The sequence below is a fragment of the Camponotus vicinus genome, unplaced genomic scaffold (assembly GCF_025532165.1).
Source record: "Camponotus vicinus isolate PSW18456_S1 unplaced genomic scaffold, iyCamVici1.0 SCAF_5, whole genome shotgun sequence".
Classification (NCBI taxonomy): domain Eukaryota; kingdom Metazoa; phylum Arthropoda; class Insecta; order Hymenoptera; family Formicidae; genus Camponotus; species Camponotus vicinus.
In genome coordinates, this window is record NW_028141977.1 from 14085497 (window position 1) to 14102014 (window position 16518).

The window sequence follows — 16518 nt, forward strand, 5'->3', positions numbered from 1 at the left end:
AAATTGATAGTTAAACCCGTTTAAAATACTAAGTCATGGTCAATGCAGGTCAATCAGGCCTACTAATTTATATATTTATTTATTCATTTTTTAAAATCAGATTGCATGTGCGTCAAAATATACCTTTGAATTTTATTAATTTTAGATTAACGTTTTTGGTTTTACAAGTCTTATAATTCTTTATAATTAAAATACAAAGAGTATTCTATTAATAATTTTCGAATATAATATATATTTGATTTTAAACCCCAAATAAAATATAATGTTTTACAGAAAAAAAATCAGAATTAAATTTGTGCATTATAAGAATTATAAAATAAATAGATAGGGCAATATTTTTCTCATTTTTATTTCTTACCTTTTCAGGTTGTCACGAACAGGGATACGCAGGAAACATTATTGTGCACAGCATACGTGTTCGAAGTATCGACGTCTGAACACGGTGCTCAGCATCACATATACAGATTGGTCCAAGACTAGCCTGCTTGAACCTGCTCGCCATGCAGCCATCCACCCCCATCAGTGCCTACCATCACATAAAAATCATCCATAAGTATATATATATATATATATACACACACAATGAAAATATATACATACACGTATACACACATCTCAATCGATTTTCTCTATTCTAAAATAATTGAAAGCAAATATTTCTTTTATTCTAATATGCACTCTATCTTTCACTGGCTTTCTCATTCTAACGCAAATGTAATGTAATGTAATGGGAAAGCAGCGTAAGAGGGGAGAAAAACTTAAAGAGAAACAACTCATTCATGATAAACAAAGACTTGCAATAGAAAAACGTAGAATAGAAAATTTCGATTGTACATTGTGCGCGCGATATATTGCGTGAATACATTGATATAACACAACATGCTTACACTTAAACAGAAATATTTTCGCGTCCATAGTTGGGTGAGTTTCTATGGAAAATATTCGACCGATGGTGTTAGAAAAGTTATTCTATAAACAAGTATAAATATTGGGCAACTAATGAGTGTTATAAATAGATCTTATATCCCCCATATACGATTTGGATGAATTAAATCATTGGTATAATTAGTATAATTTTGTCTGCACAGACTATTATATGAGCCGTTCAGAAACTAAAGTGATTAATTCCACTTGCACTAAAAGCACTGACTGATCAATCAAGTGCTTTAACATTAAAATTAAAAAAAAATCAAAAAGTAAAGTTAATCATTTTAGCCTGTGGACGATTCATATATGAATTTTTAATAATAAATATATTAATTGTTTTTATAAGTTTAAATATTATTCAATGAAAAATGTAATTCTATTGAAAAATGGATTTTCATCAGAAACCAAACAATATCTCAATCGCTTACAATCGGTTGTGAATGCTAAGGGACAAAGTTAAAGCTGAGAGATTTAATTAAAAGTGAGAAACCTAAGTATTATAAATATTTTAAATGCTACAAAAGTCGCATTTTTATCTCCTAGAATTCTCGTGTTTTTATAATGCTGTAAAATAACATAGATAAAATATGTTGCGAACGTTTTCCTTGAAACTCCTTAAAGAGGACTATATACACATATATATATATACACACACACATACAATAGAGTACTGGCCAGCCCGAGCTTGAGTTTGATTCAAAGTTTATACTTTTAATAACTTAAGTCTCTAAGTATTTGTGACATATTGTAAGAAGAGATTCTTGCAAATGCGACAATGTCTTTAAGATATATCACAGTAATAAATTTTATAATAAAATAGATATAAAAAAATGTCGCATATATATTTTATGATCGCGTAATCACACATCATCCATTTAATCGGCGAATTCGTCGAGATTTTAATAAAGGGGATACAGTAAATTAAGTTAAAATCGACAATAAATTTTGGTATAAAACTATGTGAAGAGATATAAGCAATGCAACAAGAGCAAGAAAACGAAGAAACAGACTCTGATCTCGGAAAGGCATGGTACCCCAACATGATTTAGTATTATAGTTTTATTATTAAATTAGACGATAGAGAACTGAGACAAGACATCCACACACAGATATACATATATTATGTATAAGAATATATATGTTAAATATTAATGCAATGATTACGATTTACATTGTTATAAATGAGCGTGTATAAAGTTATCTAAGTGATTTCTAAGTTTTAAAGGAAATGAAGACCGAGAGATATGCCATTATGACTTTTTAAGTACCGTAAATTACATTATAATTATATTGTTTTATTTTACCAGAATTCGATCAAAAACACAAGAAAAACAAAACATCGTGTATCAACAATTTGTTTCTTTAAGCTCTATTGCAAAACTGTTTTCACACACAAGATTTATTATCATTGTGAAAATTTTTACTGCAATGATCATTAATGATCGATAGGAAAAAAAGAATGATAATCATTTTTATATATTTTTAAAATTCGATCTTTTAAAATGCACTTTAATGTGCTAACCCACCCATTCTTATTAGGCAGCGACACTTAGGTTAGAGGGATGTGTTTGTATTTCTTATAATCGCCTTACTTTGTATTTTAAGGTCATTTTCTATAGTTCTTACTGATGAATGATTTTTCTTATTTAGTACTTTGTTTGTTTTTATCTTTCTACTACACATTTACCAAGCGATATATCATTACATCGATTACAGATAGAAGAATAGGCCACCATCATGGGATATAGTTATGTGATAAGAACTTAGATCTCTCTGAAACCTGACCTTGGCATTTTTTACCAAGAGTGTATTGAAATCTATCTCGAAAAATGTAATAAGACACACACACATACAAATACAGGCATACACGGTAATTGTCATAGTGGCACAAAATGTTGATATTTCAATTACAATATATTATTCGGTCGTTTGATTTCAATACAACTCTGTAAATCTCTGTAAGTTAAAAGTACTTTTACAGAGCATTGATAAGACAATGCCCTACTGTGCAAAAATATTTCGTACTTAATAATATAATTTATACATTTCTCTCACATACATGGACCATAGAGAACTTACATACAGAGATTTTTCATGAATTCAGTGGCAATTGTTTAAATGAGTAGAGGACCATATCCTGCAGTTGACTTTATTTAATCGCATCTCTCATATAGATAATTATGTGTATAAATGCACAGAAAATTTTTACTTATTTTGTAATCCGATCTGTTGTGTGTTCCCAAAACAGAACTTGCCTATCCAGCAGTAAAATATAAGCAAGGAAAGATTGTGTATATTTTAAGAAGATAATATTATTTACTGTATTCTTACTTTAATTAACTTTTATGGAACAAGTGGCAATGTATTTTGATCTCTTTTAGTCAGAAATATGTCGCTTTTTATTTGGGGTGAAAAGTGAATTTACTATATGGTTGACTGGAGTAGAAAAGAATTTATATTTAATGATACATGAATGTTTTTTTTTTAACTGGCAGCTTTCACATATCTTTTACATATTGTTACCGTTTTTTTTCTTTTTTTTATAAGCTTGGTGTTCATTTGGAAATAACTCTCGAAAATAAAAAAAAAGATAAGAAGAAAAAAAAATAAGTAAGAGAGTAACTCTCTTTTTTCTTTACTCTTTAAACATTCATTTGTATGATTCTCGAGAGAGTGATTCGTTAATATAATATAATATTATTCTCAAATGAACACTAGTAGCCAGTAGTAATTCATCTCATATCATTTTTTATTACTTATATTCTTTTGACAATATAAATTGTGATTTTGTGCAAAATCGCTTGCATATCAAACTCAAATTGTAACCACGATCACGCTTTGCATGAATGTTTTTTTTGCAATACTTTGTTTTAGTATATCTATTAAAAATAGTTTTTTATTTTACGATTTTAGACATTTCAATTAAATATAACATATATAACATAATAATGTTTTCACAATGTTATATGTCTATGAACAAGGCAGCATCTCGTGGTTACATATCGAATTGCTTAATAATGTTGTTATTTCCAAAATTGCGTAATATCTTTGAAAGATACTCACAAGAATTTGATAAATTTTTATTTTATATGGAAATTCAAAAATGAAATTGAAAAAAGGAGCACCGACACTAATATTATTGATATTTACGCGTAATAATTTTAAAGTAAGCGAATTACATTTATAAGAAAAGATTATGAAAATATATATTTATCTATGTCTTCTGTGAAGATAGAAAATAGTACTCTTTCACTCTATATTGATGATATCGGAAATCGAGGCCCGACAAAAAGATACAAAATGCAGAAGTAGACTAAGAAAAAGAAGAAAAAGAGATAACTCGCACTGTACACAATATATACGATATGATCGATCGATTGATTCAAATTTGTTAAATATCTTTGTATATATTTACACAAAGACCACATAAGAAATTGTTCAAGTTCCAGCAGTTACATTTTTGTAATAAGTACTCTTGCAAAAGAGGAACTTTTGCTTGCAACTCATTACAAATCCAGTTCCATATTTTGAAATAATATGTAAAAATTAATATTTTCATAGAGATCACCATTTCTATAGAATTTTTACAGATATTTTGATATAAGATAAATTTCAACTCTTTTATTGGCATATCTCAATTCTGTTATGTTTATCTGAATCAATGTTAAATGTAAAATTACAAAGTGTTATATGTGCATCTTATAAACTATATTTATGTACAAAAGTTAAGAAACAAAACATTTACTTAAATTGTATAATTTATTTATTTATTCATATTTATATCGTTAAATATTATTTGATTTTAAATATAAAAAATATTTCTTACTCTGTTTCATAATTTCGATATAATAAAAAAATTATATGATGATTATATGATTATATGATGATTATATGGATGAGTAAATTGTATGTGTTTAACAATTTATAACTAATTATTTTATGTTTCTTAACATTTTTGTTGATAAATATAATGAAAAAACAAAACTAACTATATTTAAACTGCATATTTCTCTTATTAAATTCATTTCTTTTATCTCTATGAAGGTATTAAATGCAACAAATATGCAACAATTGGCTAGTTAACTAATTCGGCAAATTAGAGGAATTGCATCTTTTAAATTTGAAATTCTTCTATTTATTCATATCCTGGAACTGCCATATCAAAGAATTGAGCTTGATCGTAAAGATGAATAAAAAATATTGAAGGAATATTGGAGGGAAAAAAAGGAAATAAGATCTACCTGTATATTATCATAAATGAAACGAAATGAGGATCAAAGTAGTTGTTTTAACGAGTAAATGAAAATAAATAAAATGATATATCATTAAAATTAGAGGTTTAAAAGTATAATAGAACTCAGTATATATGTACAGTATTTGAAAAACATGTTTATAATTTGTATGGAGAAAATAAATGATTGATATAAAACGAGATTGTATTTTTACAACCTAACTATTTATCGCCGCTTTTTTGTATACTTTACGTAAGATTTTCCTTCCCCCTCTTTTTCTTTTCATTTCAAAATCAAATATCATGAATTGCAATGATAGTTATATTATGCTATTTTATATGTGTAAAGAAAATATATATTAAAATATCATAAAATTATATATTTTGCATACTTACGTATCTTTATTTTCCGAAATTTAAGTTTATATACACTTGAATTTCTCCCTCGATTTTCTTCGCTTTACTAGTAACTGCTTCCGCTTTCCGTTACTCTTTACCTCTACTATTTTATATTTATCAAGATAGCGCGCCAACGTAGAATGAAATCATTTCAGGGTGCGTTCAGATATTACCCATGAAGTAGTATGAGTGTCAATTGACCAATCGAAACAAAGAATTCTTTATCCCTCTTGCCCTGATTGGTCAACCGAATGCCACTCACGGATAGAATTTCCGAACGCATTCTTTATATTAATCATGAGTACATTTTTATTTATCCGCGGGAAATTTGAAATAATAGCAAAGCATAATACAAAAAAGGCAAAGCGAATAAAATAATCAATGTTATTCAGAGATCAGATTATATTGCCGAAGATATATAAATAGCTTCTACTATTGAATAATATTTTTATATATCTCTTGAAATCTCTTAATTAAATTAAATATTAATTGTTGTTAAAATTAATTAGAATAGTTACATAATTACATTTTTTATATGCAGAATTTCTTAAATATCTATGTTTAAAAGAAAATTATACATCATATTTTTTAATTTACAGATTCTTTGATTAATTTAGAATCAATATCTTTTTTATTAAGACTAGAAAACGTTGAGATTAAAGAATAATTGACTTCTTTAGCGATTGAAAGAGAAAAATATTTCGCGAACAAAACTTTAGGAAGATAAATAGCAAATAACAGCATACGGGAAGATTTTAATAAAACTTTAATTTGAAGTTAATTAATATGTAATAGAAAAAATTGAAAGTTGAAGTAAAAAATGATTTTTATCTTGATTTTTTGGTATATAATAAAAATTTAAATTGATTAAAGAATCTGATTCAAATGATATCCGAAGACTGAATTATCTTCATAAAATAACAAGCAATTAAATACATAATAATAATAAAATTATAATAAAATTATAAAAATTGTTTATTCAATGTACATTTTGCCACATGTCACATGTTTTTCTTTTGATTTGTGAGGTGGCAGCGGCACCTGTTTAAACTCAGCACGTGGTTGCTTCTCGATTAAAATTAAAGAAACAATGTCGGTACCGAATTGGGAAATGTTTGATAAACGAGCAACCGCAGCGGTAAATATTTTTATCGATTTATTTTTAATATTCTATTATTATGTTACAAATTTACGAATTAGTTCAGATCCCAGCGCGCTGCGAGGTTATACGACTTATGTATGTACATGTCTGTTATTGCAGGAAAAAGAGATAATTCATTTGAAGGAACAAATTCAATGGTTGCATCAAAATATCACGAATAATACTTCGCAGACCGTTCCCGATGTAAATAAGGAAGAGTTTGAGAAATTACAACAAGAGAATATCAAGCTGAAGCACAGAATAGCAATACTTACAAGGGTAGGTTTTCAACAGCAGCCAAACTCTACATATCACTGTAAAATTTCTATTTAAAACTTTATTTCTAATATATTCGTTTTTTAATAATTGTATTTTGCTAGACTATAGAAGCAGAAAGAAATAAGGCATCAGCAATGTCTAACACATCTCAAAGCAATATAATCAGTATAAATGATACTCTTTGTGAAATCTTTCGGAAGGCTATCACTGCTGCTTATCCTGATGTATTAAATCCACCAGTAATAGTAACTACCATCAATAATCCCAAATTTGGGGATTACCAATGTAATAGTGCTATGCCTTTAGCACAACAATTGAGTAGTTCTGGTAAAAATTTTCTTAATATCTTATTTTACATAATGAATATGTACAATAATTATGTTTATCACACACACACACACACACACACATACATATATATATATATATATATATATATATATATATATATAATATAAATAATTATATATTATTACAGGTAATAAAGTAATTCCACGTAATGTTGCTAACAACATTATGTCCAAGCTGGAAGAATCCCCTCTTGTCGATAAATATGAAATAGCTGGTGCGGGATTTATAAATATATACTTAAAACGTGATTTTGGACAACTTGTCTTAAGCAATTGGTTAAAGATTGGTGAGGTTCTTCCACCATATGTCAAGAAGAAAAGAGTAATTGTGGATTTTTCCAGTCCTAACATTGCTAAAGAAATGCATGTGGGACACTTAAGATCTACTATAATTGGAGACAGTATTTCAAGGCTATTAGAATATTTAGGACATGATGTATTAAGACTCAATCATATAGGTGACTGGGGTACGCAGTTCGGTATGTTAATAGCACATCTTCAAGATAAATTTCCCAATTACTCAACTGTTACTCCTGCAATTCAAGATCTTCAGGTAACTATATGATCAAATTATTCTGCATAATATTTTTAGCAATAATGTGGCAATTATTTTATAAACAAATATATCAATTATTTATATATTTACACACATATGTATACAGGCCTTTTATAAAGAATCTAAAATTAGATTTGATTCGGATGAAGAATTCAAGAAACGTGCGTACGAATGCGTCGTTAAATTACAGGCTTTTGAACCCAATATAACAAAAGCATGGAAAATGATATGTGATGTATCTAGAAAAGGTAAGTAGAGCTCTTATTAGTTGTTCAGTTGTTTATAATTATGGAAGAAATTATTTAAAATAATTACTCTTCTATTTGACACAGAATTTGAGAAACTGTATACTCGACTAGACATCAAATTAATAGAGAGAGGTGAATCGTTTTATCAAAAGCGTATGGAATTAATAGTCAAAGAATTAGAATCAAAAAATTTACTAGAAGAAGATAATGGACGAAAGGTGATGTGGGGAGAAAAACATGGTGTTGGAATACCTTTAATTATAGTAAAATCTGATGGTGGTTTTACATATGATACATCAGACATGGCTGCTATTAAACAACGTATTGAGGAAGAAAGAGCAGATTGGGCAAGTATTTATTTCATACTATAAATGTGAAATATGTTAACATTACGAATGACAACAAATTTCTCTATAACAGAATGTATTTTACAGTTGATATATGTGACAGACGCTGGCCAATCTTTGCATTTTCAAATGTTAGAAAGTTGTGCTAAAAAAGCAGGTATCTTAAAAAGTTTCCACAGGGTGCATCATGTTGGTTTCGGTGTTGTCTTAGGTGAAGATAAGAAGAAATTTAAAACACGGTCTGGTGACACTGTAAAACTTATCGAGTTATTAGATGAAGGTAATGAAGCGGTCTTTATTACAAATTTACTGTCGTTATTTTTTATTTTATTTTATTTTACATGTTATTTCGTTTAGGTTTAAAGAGGACATTGCAAAAATTGAAAGAAAAAGAACGCGACAAAGTATTGTCAGAAGAAGAATTGAAAGCGGCTCAAGAATCTGTGGCATATGGTTGCATAAAATATGCTGATTTGTTGCATAATAGAAATCATGAATATGTATTTTCATTTGACAAAATGTTAGAAGATAAAGGCAATACGGCCGTATATATATTGTATGCTCTAACTCGAATTCGTTCTATCGCCAGGATGGCGAAAATTACGCAAGACGAATTGCGGAAACATGCGCGTGATATTCCAATTTCATTGGAACACGAAAAAGAATGGAAACTAGCCAAAGTATTACTAAAGTTCCCTGATTTACTTCTTGACATTAGTAAAGATATGTACTTGCATCCATTATGCGAATTTTGTTACGAGATTTCATGTGCATTTACAGAGTTTTATGATAAATGCTATTGTATAGAGAAGAATCAAGCTGGTGAAATTGTAAAAGTACATATAGGACGTCTTTTGCTCACAGAAGCTACGGCAATGGTTTTGGAGAAGTGCTTTACTTTGTTAGGTTTAAAACCTGTTGCACGAATGTAAAGAGATACTAAATATCATACGTACTTTTACTTTTTAATTACATAAAGTATAAAAGAAAAGTATATAATGTATTTTTCTTTTTTTTTCCAAAAATGAAAATAATTATTTTTATTTATTGAAGTCTAATTATAATTTTAATAAGATTCATATTTATGTGCTTTTTATTTCTTTTGTCGTATTTTTATTTTTTTTTTATTTGTAGAGGATAAATAAAAATAATGACATAATGTTATTTAACTGTAACTGTTAGAAAAGTATTTTATTGCTCTAAGTTTACAATCTATTACATGATGTAAAGAAATGAAAATAATACCGCATGTGAATATATATTTTTAATTAGATAAAACATACAACTATAAAATATTTTTTAAAGAATAAATATAAAACTTTTTTTAAATTTAATACGAATTTTATAAATATGATTTGAAGAGGATTTTAATATACTAAAATTTTTACTTTCTTTTAAATATATACTAACTCTATGTAATTTTTATTTCTTGTACTAATATATTTTTGACAAAAATTTAGTAAATTAGAATTTTAATTTATATTCTATATGTGTTAATATATATATTTATTTCAAACTGTTCACATATACATATGTGTAAATCAACTAATAAACATCTTTATATTTCAAAAAATATTCATATACAATATAAATTCTTCAGCAATCAAATGTCTATATCTTTGTGTTGGCAATAGAGAAATTGTTCACATATATTGCATCATTGTAATTATTTCATCATATTTTTTTTATATTGAAAAATATTTTAGCAAATTTACATTATTAACTTTTCATATTTCATATCAATAATTATAACATTTTTAATTTTCGCTAAATATTTTTGGCTATAATTTTGAAAATCGATATATATGATACAGTATTTTCAGTATTTCGAATTGAATAGTTTGTTCATTGATAGTGCCTGTCTGTAAAAGCATAAACGGTCCGTATGTTCCACGTTGTGTAACACGGCATATGTAAAAAAATTTAATTATTTCTATTTAAAACACATACATGTGATTAAAATGGTGAGTATTGAAATTGTATTAATAAATTGAAATTTGCTATCAAAATATTAATACATTTGTATCAATTTGTATCAATATTTATCAAATACATGTGTATCTTAACCTGTCCACCGGTATCTATTAGATGTATAAATAAGTAAGTTTCTATTATTTTTTATGAAATTCACTGTTTATTAACAAATTGTACATGTACAATTTAAGTATAAAAGTAATTCTCATCATTTTTCAGTATTTTCTTCCATCTTTCAAACAAGTTATAAATTCTGAATCGACAGGAAGTCTTCACTTGCGATGAATTCATCAAGTTATTTTCTTATTTCTTTTTTTGACATTTTTAAATTTTCTTTAGATAAGGCCTGTTGCATCCATTGAAATAAATAACAATATGAAAGTAATATATCCAGTGGGACAAAAGAACTTGGAATCAAATTCTATTAATGTGCCTTGAAATTTCACCACATGAGGCCGAACAAGAGAGATATGATTTATGAACTTATACTTGATGTGATGAAATAGTAATTGCAAATCAATTGCTATCATCAATTATTTCATTTGAATTGAAAAGGGAATTGAAAGGAAAATGATTCCTTACAAAATAGAATCGTTGATCAGTTAAGTTAGTTTTCACACGATAATATTTGGCCTTGTGCAAAATTGATCAGAACACATTATTAGAATTTGGTTTGGCTATTTTGTTCCACCCATATCATTAGATATATTCTTCAGACAGAAAAATTAGAAATGTTAAAGAAATAAAATAATTTGATAAATTCATTGCAAGTAAAGAGCAAACTTCTTATTGATTTGGAATTTATAACTTGCCTGAAAGATAAAAGTACTGAAAAATGATAAGGATTATTTTTATTAAACTTTGTATTTGTAATTTGTTAATAAACATTGAACTTTGTAAAAAATAATAGAAAATTTACTTGTTCACCTAATATAATTAAATCTAAATTGTCACAAATAAGAGAATTATGTTATTTGATATATCTACTTCATTATAATAGTATATACTATTGCGTCAATATTAAATCAATTGCTAAAAAAGTACTATCTTATACACCAGGAAGAAAAGAAAGCAGAGAAATGTCAATTTAAAGTTACTGTCATTAAAAACATTGAGAAAGAGGTACAAGCATATTGGGAAAAGCATAATTTGCATGAAACGAGTACAGTCGGAATTAAACAGTCACCTGATGAAAAATTTTTTGCAACCTTTCCATATCCTTACATGAATGGACGTCTCCATCTGGGTCATGCTTTCTCAGCATCAAAGTGTGAGGTATATTTCTATATTTTTCTCTTTTCATATTTTTATATATTAACTTAGTTTTATTTTAATTTGCTTTAAATATGTATAATAAAACTATTAAATATATTTGTTAGTTTGCCATTCGATACAATCGCTTCTTGGGAAAGAAAGTATTATTTCCTTTTGGCTTTCACTGCACTGGTATGCCTATTAAAACAAGCGCTGATAAACTCAAAAGAGAAATGGAGCTATATGGCTATCCACCAAAATTTCCTGAAGACAATAACATGATAGAAGAAAAAATAAATGATGTGTTAAAAGTTAAAAATGAATCTCCTGAAAAGATAGTGGAAGAAATAGATGATGCTGTGTTAAAGAATAAAAGCAAAGGAAAAAAGGTAAGAAGAGAATTTTAATACAATGTCACAATACATGTTTTTTGAAAAAGATATAATTGGTGTTAATTTCAGAGTAAAGCAGTTGCTAAAGCAGGTTCAGCAACGTATCAATGGAAAATTATGCAGTCCCTTGGCTTACAAGATGAGGAAATTAAAAATTTTGTTGATACTGCATATTGGTTAGATTATTTCCCACAGCATGCTATAGATGATATAAAATCTTTTGGCCTTCATGTAAGAATAATAAGATAAAGAAAAATGAAATAACTATCTTTATGTTAGGTTTTCTTCTATTTCCATTTTCTATATTTTTCGAATGTTCTATACAGGTGGATTGGCGAAGGTCATTCATTACAACAGATGTGAATCCATTTTATGATTCTTTCATACGCTGGCAGTTTCATCATTTGAAATGTAGAAACAAAATCAAATTTGGAAAGAGGTATACTATTTATTCACCAAAAGATGGCCAACCATGTATGGATCATGATAGATCTTCTGGTGAAGGTGTTGGACCTCAGGAATATACATTGATTAAGATGAAAGTGCTATATCCTCAAAAAATTAAGTAATATTTTTTATATCAAATTATTCTATAATTTATTGAAGTTTTGTATTAAATCTTGTCAAATATATAATAAAAATATTATTACAGGGATTTTGGTAATAAATTAGTTTATCTCGTAGCTGCAACTATGAAACCAGAGACAATGTATGGTCAAACAAACTGTTGGGTACATCCAGACATTAATTATATAGCATATAATTTAGCATGTGGGGATGTATTTATTTCTACAGAACGTGCGGCGAGAAATATGTCCTATCAAGGTTTCTTCAAAGAAGAGGGAAAGATAGATATTGTTTACAAATTCACGGGCAAAGTACGATCTATTTATTTATGCGTTATATTAATTATATTTTCAGGTTTTTTAAATAAAAGGTTTATATTTGTAGGACTTATTAGGATTAGCATTGGAATCCCCTCTCACAAGTAATAAGGTGATCTATGCATTACCTATGTTGACTATAAAAGAAGACAAAGGTACTGGAATTGTAACTTCTGTTCCCAGTGATTCTCCCGATGATTATGCCGCACTAGTAGATCTGAAAAAGAAACAGCCGTTTAGAGAAAAGTATAAAATCGCCAATGAAATGGTGCTGCCATATGATCCAGTAAGAATAGCACTACTTAATTGGGAATAATAAATAAGAATTTATAGTTTGTAATATTCCCTGATAAAACTATTTGTATTTTTATTGTATTAGATTTCCATAATCGAAGTTCCAGAATTGGGCAATTTAGTAGCAGTAACATTATACAACCAGTTCAAGATTCAATCTCAAAATGATAAAATCCAACTCATGAAAGCAAAAGAGATAGCATATTTGAAAGGATTTTATGATGGTGTAATGTTAGTAGGTCCATATAAAGGCAAGAAAGTACAAGATATTAAGAAACTAATTCAAAAAGAATTAGTTGACAGTAGTGATGCAGTAATCTATTATGAACCAGAGAAAACTATTATTTCGAGATCAAATGATGAATGTGTAGTGGCTCTATGTGATCAATGGTACTTAGATTACGGAGAAGAAGATTGGAAGGAAAAAACACTTGAGGCTTTAAAGAATCTTGATACTTTCCATGATGAAGTTAGAAAGAATTTCCTTAGATGTTTTGACTGGTTACATGAATATGCATGTTCTAGAAAATATGGGCTTGGTAAATATATGATTTGTAGAATTGTTTCATGTAGATAGAGCTATTCTTCTGACTCTTGGATCTTTAGGTACCAAATTACCATGGGATGAAAATTGGTTAATCGAATCTTTATCAGATTCCACTATTTACATGGCATACTATACAATAGCACATTATTTGCAAGCAAACCTTAAAGGAGATAAACTTACTAAACATAAAATAAAGTGAGCAGAATTATAAGTATATTATTGTTTTATCTATAATTACATATTAATATTTAATTGTTTTTCTTCAGAGCCGATCAAATGACTCCAGAAGTATGGGATTATATCTTCTTCAAAGATGCTGACTTCCCTGAGACTAGTATAGATAAAACTATTCTAAATGATATGAGACGCGAGTTTCAATATTGGTATCCAGTAGACTTGAGAGCATCAGGAAAAGATCTGATACAGAATCATCTCACATATTTTCTGTACAACCATACAGCAATATGGCCGAATCAACCTGAATTATGGCCAAAAGGAATAAGGGCAAATGGTCATCTACTTCTAAATTCAACAAAAGTAATAATGTATAATTATTAATCTTAAAATACTTAAAATTTTTTTATATATAAAATTTTAATTGATATATTTTAACACAGATGTCCAAGTCAGAGGGTAATTTTTTAACACTTGCTGAAGCTATAGAAAAATACTCGGCTGACGGAACCCGTCTTTGTCTAGCTGATTCTGGTGATTCAATAGAAGATGCCAATTTTGTTGAAAATTCAGCTGATGCAGGAGTTCTTAGACTATATACTTATCTTACTTGGGTCACAAGTATATGCAATAAGAAGGATCTAATGAACTTTAGATATGAAGGACCATATACTTTCCATGACAAAGTTTTTGAAAGGTATTTCTTACTTTTATGTTTCTTTTATTATTATTAGATAGAAGTGAAATGTGTGATACATTTATTTGATGCAGCGAAATGAACTTAAAAATCAAGGAAACTGGTGAAAATTATTCAAAGATGCTTTACAAGGAAGCATTAAAGACAGGATTTTTTGAATTACAAGCAGCAAAAGATAAATACTGGCAATTAAGTGAAATGGAACATTATAATTATACTCTTATTATGAAATATATAAAACTTCAAACAATTATGTTAGCTCCTATTTGCCCACATATTTGTGAACATATATGGAAACTTGTATTTAATAATGAAAAAGTAAGAAGTTCAATATTAAAATAAATATTTATATATTGTTTTATATAGAAATATAATCGTGAAAAATGTGATTTATTAGTCCCATAGCATATTCAATGAAAAATGGCCTGCTGTGGGAAAAATAGATAAAATTCTAATAAAATCATCCCAATATTTAATGGATACTGCTCACACATTCAGAAATCTTTTAAAAAATTACAATACATCAAAGAAGTCTTCAAAGAAAAATGGTGACATAGAAAAACCTAGGCAAGGAATTATATGGGTAGCTAAGACTTATCTACCTTGGCAAAATATTGTTCTTATGACGATGAAAGAAATGTATTTTGTAAGTTAATAATATTTTATTTAGTATGCAATAATTAATTTTCGTCCATTAACATTTTTGCTTATATTACAGAAAAATGGAAATGAATTACCAGATAATAAAATACTCGTTACAGAGCTAGGAAATAAAGACGAATTGAAAAAATATATGAAAAAAGTAATGCCATTCGCGCAATTTGTAAAAGAAAAAATGAAAGTTGTCGGTATTAGTGCCCTAGATTTGACACTTGAATTTAACGAATTTGAAGTACTTAAAAATAACAAGAGTTATCTTAAAAAGACATTAGAGGTATGAAATTGTTGTATAAATTTCAATTTAATTATTATATGTTAATATTATATGTTAATTTATTATATTCTCGTTTATTTACTGTTAGCTCGAGCATATTTTCATAAAATATACTGACAAAGCTCCAGAAAAAACAAAGGAAGGATGTTCTCCAGGGTCTCCATACATGAGTTTTTCTACAAAGCCTGTACTTCTAATGCGCATGAATAATCCGCAAATTTACAGTGGTTTATTTGAACTATCTATGAATATTTCATTTGCAGCAGATACAGCTGAAGATATCGTATCGTATATTGTAAAAAAACATAAGCACATAAATGGTATATAACAATTTCTGTATAATTTTAAGTTAATTGGCTACATAGATTTCATATTAATTATATTTATGTTTAGATCCTGCTTCCATAGTATTATATCGGTATGATGATCCAATTTTGGGTCCAAGAAGTAAACCAGGACCAGAGAATATTTTGAAGGGAAAAACTAAAATTCCGTCTAATGCTATATTTAATGTAAATGCAGAAACGCAAAGTATTGAAATCAGCATTGGAGATAATATATACCCAATAGGCGAGTATTTAATATATATGGACAAATCTTTGGAAAAGTAAATACAGTAGATTTGATTTCAGTAATGAAAAGCTACATTATTCATTATATTGGTCATGTAAGAATACAATTAATTATTTATAAAGCAATGAAAAATGTATTATTGATAATTTTACAAAACAATATTTAATGAAATAATTATTATGCATTCATAAAAGAAAAAAATAATATATCTTAATCCCCCTATAATACAAATCTTTTTTAATTCCTATTTTATTAATCTTTAGATATCGAAATGAGATCTTTTGTGTTCACAAATTTACAATTTTTTTTTATATCTT

General features: G+C 27.6%; 3 protein-coding genes across 16 annotated transcripts in view; all 3 read left to right on the top strand.

The window, feature by feature from the left end:
- Scalloped (TEA domain transcription factor 1 homolog scalloped) overlaps positions 1-5356 on the top strand; it is a 157810-nt gene extending 152454 nt beyond the window's left edge. For all 14 annotated transcript variants that reach the window (XM_083098934.1, XM_083098939.1, XM_083098946.1 and 11 more), the window contains one exon: positions 367-5356. In XM_083098934.1, coding sequence (XP_082955060.1) covers positions 367-480 — 114 coding nt within the window. In that variant the 3' untranslated portion in view covers positions 481-5356. The remainder of the gene's footprint in view (positions 1-366) is intronic.
- Positions 5357-6548: 1192 nt separating this feature from the next.
- Positions 6549-9812, top strand: Argrs (arginine--tRNA ligase-like protein). The gene is made up of 8 exons (XM_083099449.1): positions 6549-6695; positions 6819-6977; positions 7079-7304; positions 7456-7880; positions 7990-8131; positions 8216-8478; positions 8566-8758; positions 8836-9812. Exons 1-8 carry the CDS (start codon positions 6648-6650, stop codon positions 9408-9410), a joined length of 2031 nt encoding a protein of 676 aa, XP_082955575.1. The 5' UTR covers positions 6549-6647; the 3' UTR covers positions 9411-9812.
- Positions 9813-10283: 471 nt separating this feature from the next.
- Positions 10284-16360, top strand: Leurs (Leucyl-tRNA synthetase). Its single transcript, XM_083099448.1, has 16 exons — positions 10284-10442; positions 11512-11727; positions 11832-12095; positions 12168-12329; positions 12425-12663; positions 12751-12976; positions 13050-13268; positions 13362-13815; positions 13883-14018; positions 14090-14360; positions 14441-14694; positions 14769-15012; positions 15092-15340; positions 15413-15628; positions 15717-15948; positions 16022-16360. Exons 1-16 carry the CDS (start codon positions 10440-10442, stop codon positions 16237-16239), a joined length of 3603 nt encoding a protein of 1200 aa, XP_082955574.1. The 5' UTR covers positions 10284-10439; the 3' UTR covers positions 16240-16360.
- Positions 16361-16518: the final 158 nt, after the last annotated feature.

Bases quoted from the DNA above. Each gene is read 5' to 3' on its own strand.
- Argrs (XM_083099449.1), top strand. From the start codon at position 6,648: ATGTCGGTACCGAATTGGGAAATGTTTGATAAACGAGCAACCGCAGCG. The intron at 6,696-6,818 runs GTAAATATTTTT...CTGTTATTGCAG, and splicing joins ATAAACGAGCAACCGCAGCG to GAAAAAGAGATAATTCATTT. The intron at 7,881-7,989 runs GTAACTATATGA...ATATGTATACAG, and splicing joins CTGCAATTCAAGATCTTCAG to GCCTTTTATAAAGAATCTAA.
- Leurs (XM_083099448.1), top strand. The intron at 14,019-14,089 runs GTGAGCAGAATT...GTTTTTCTTCAG, and splicing joins CTTACTAAACATAAAATAAA to AGCCGATCAAATGACTCCAG. The intron at 15,341-15,412 runs GTAAGTTAATAA...CTTATATTACAG, and splicing joins CGATGAAAGAAATGTATTTT to AAAAATGGAAATGAATTACC.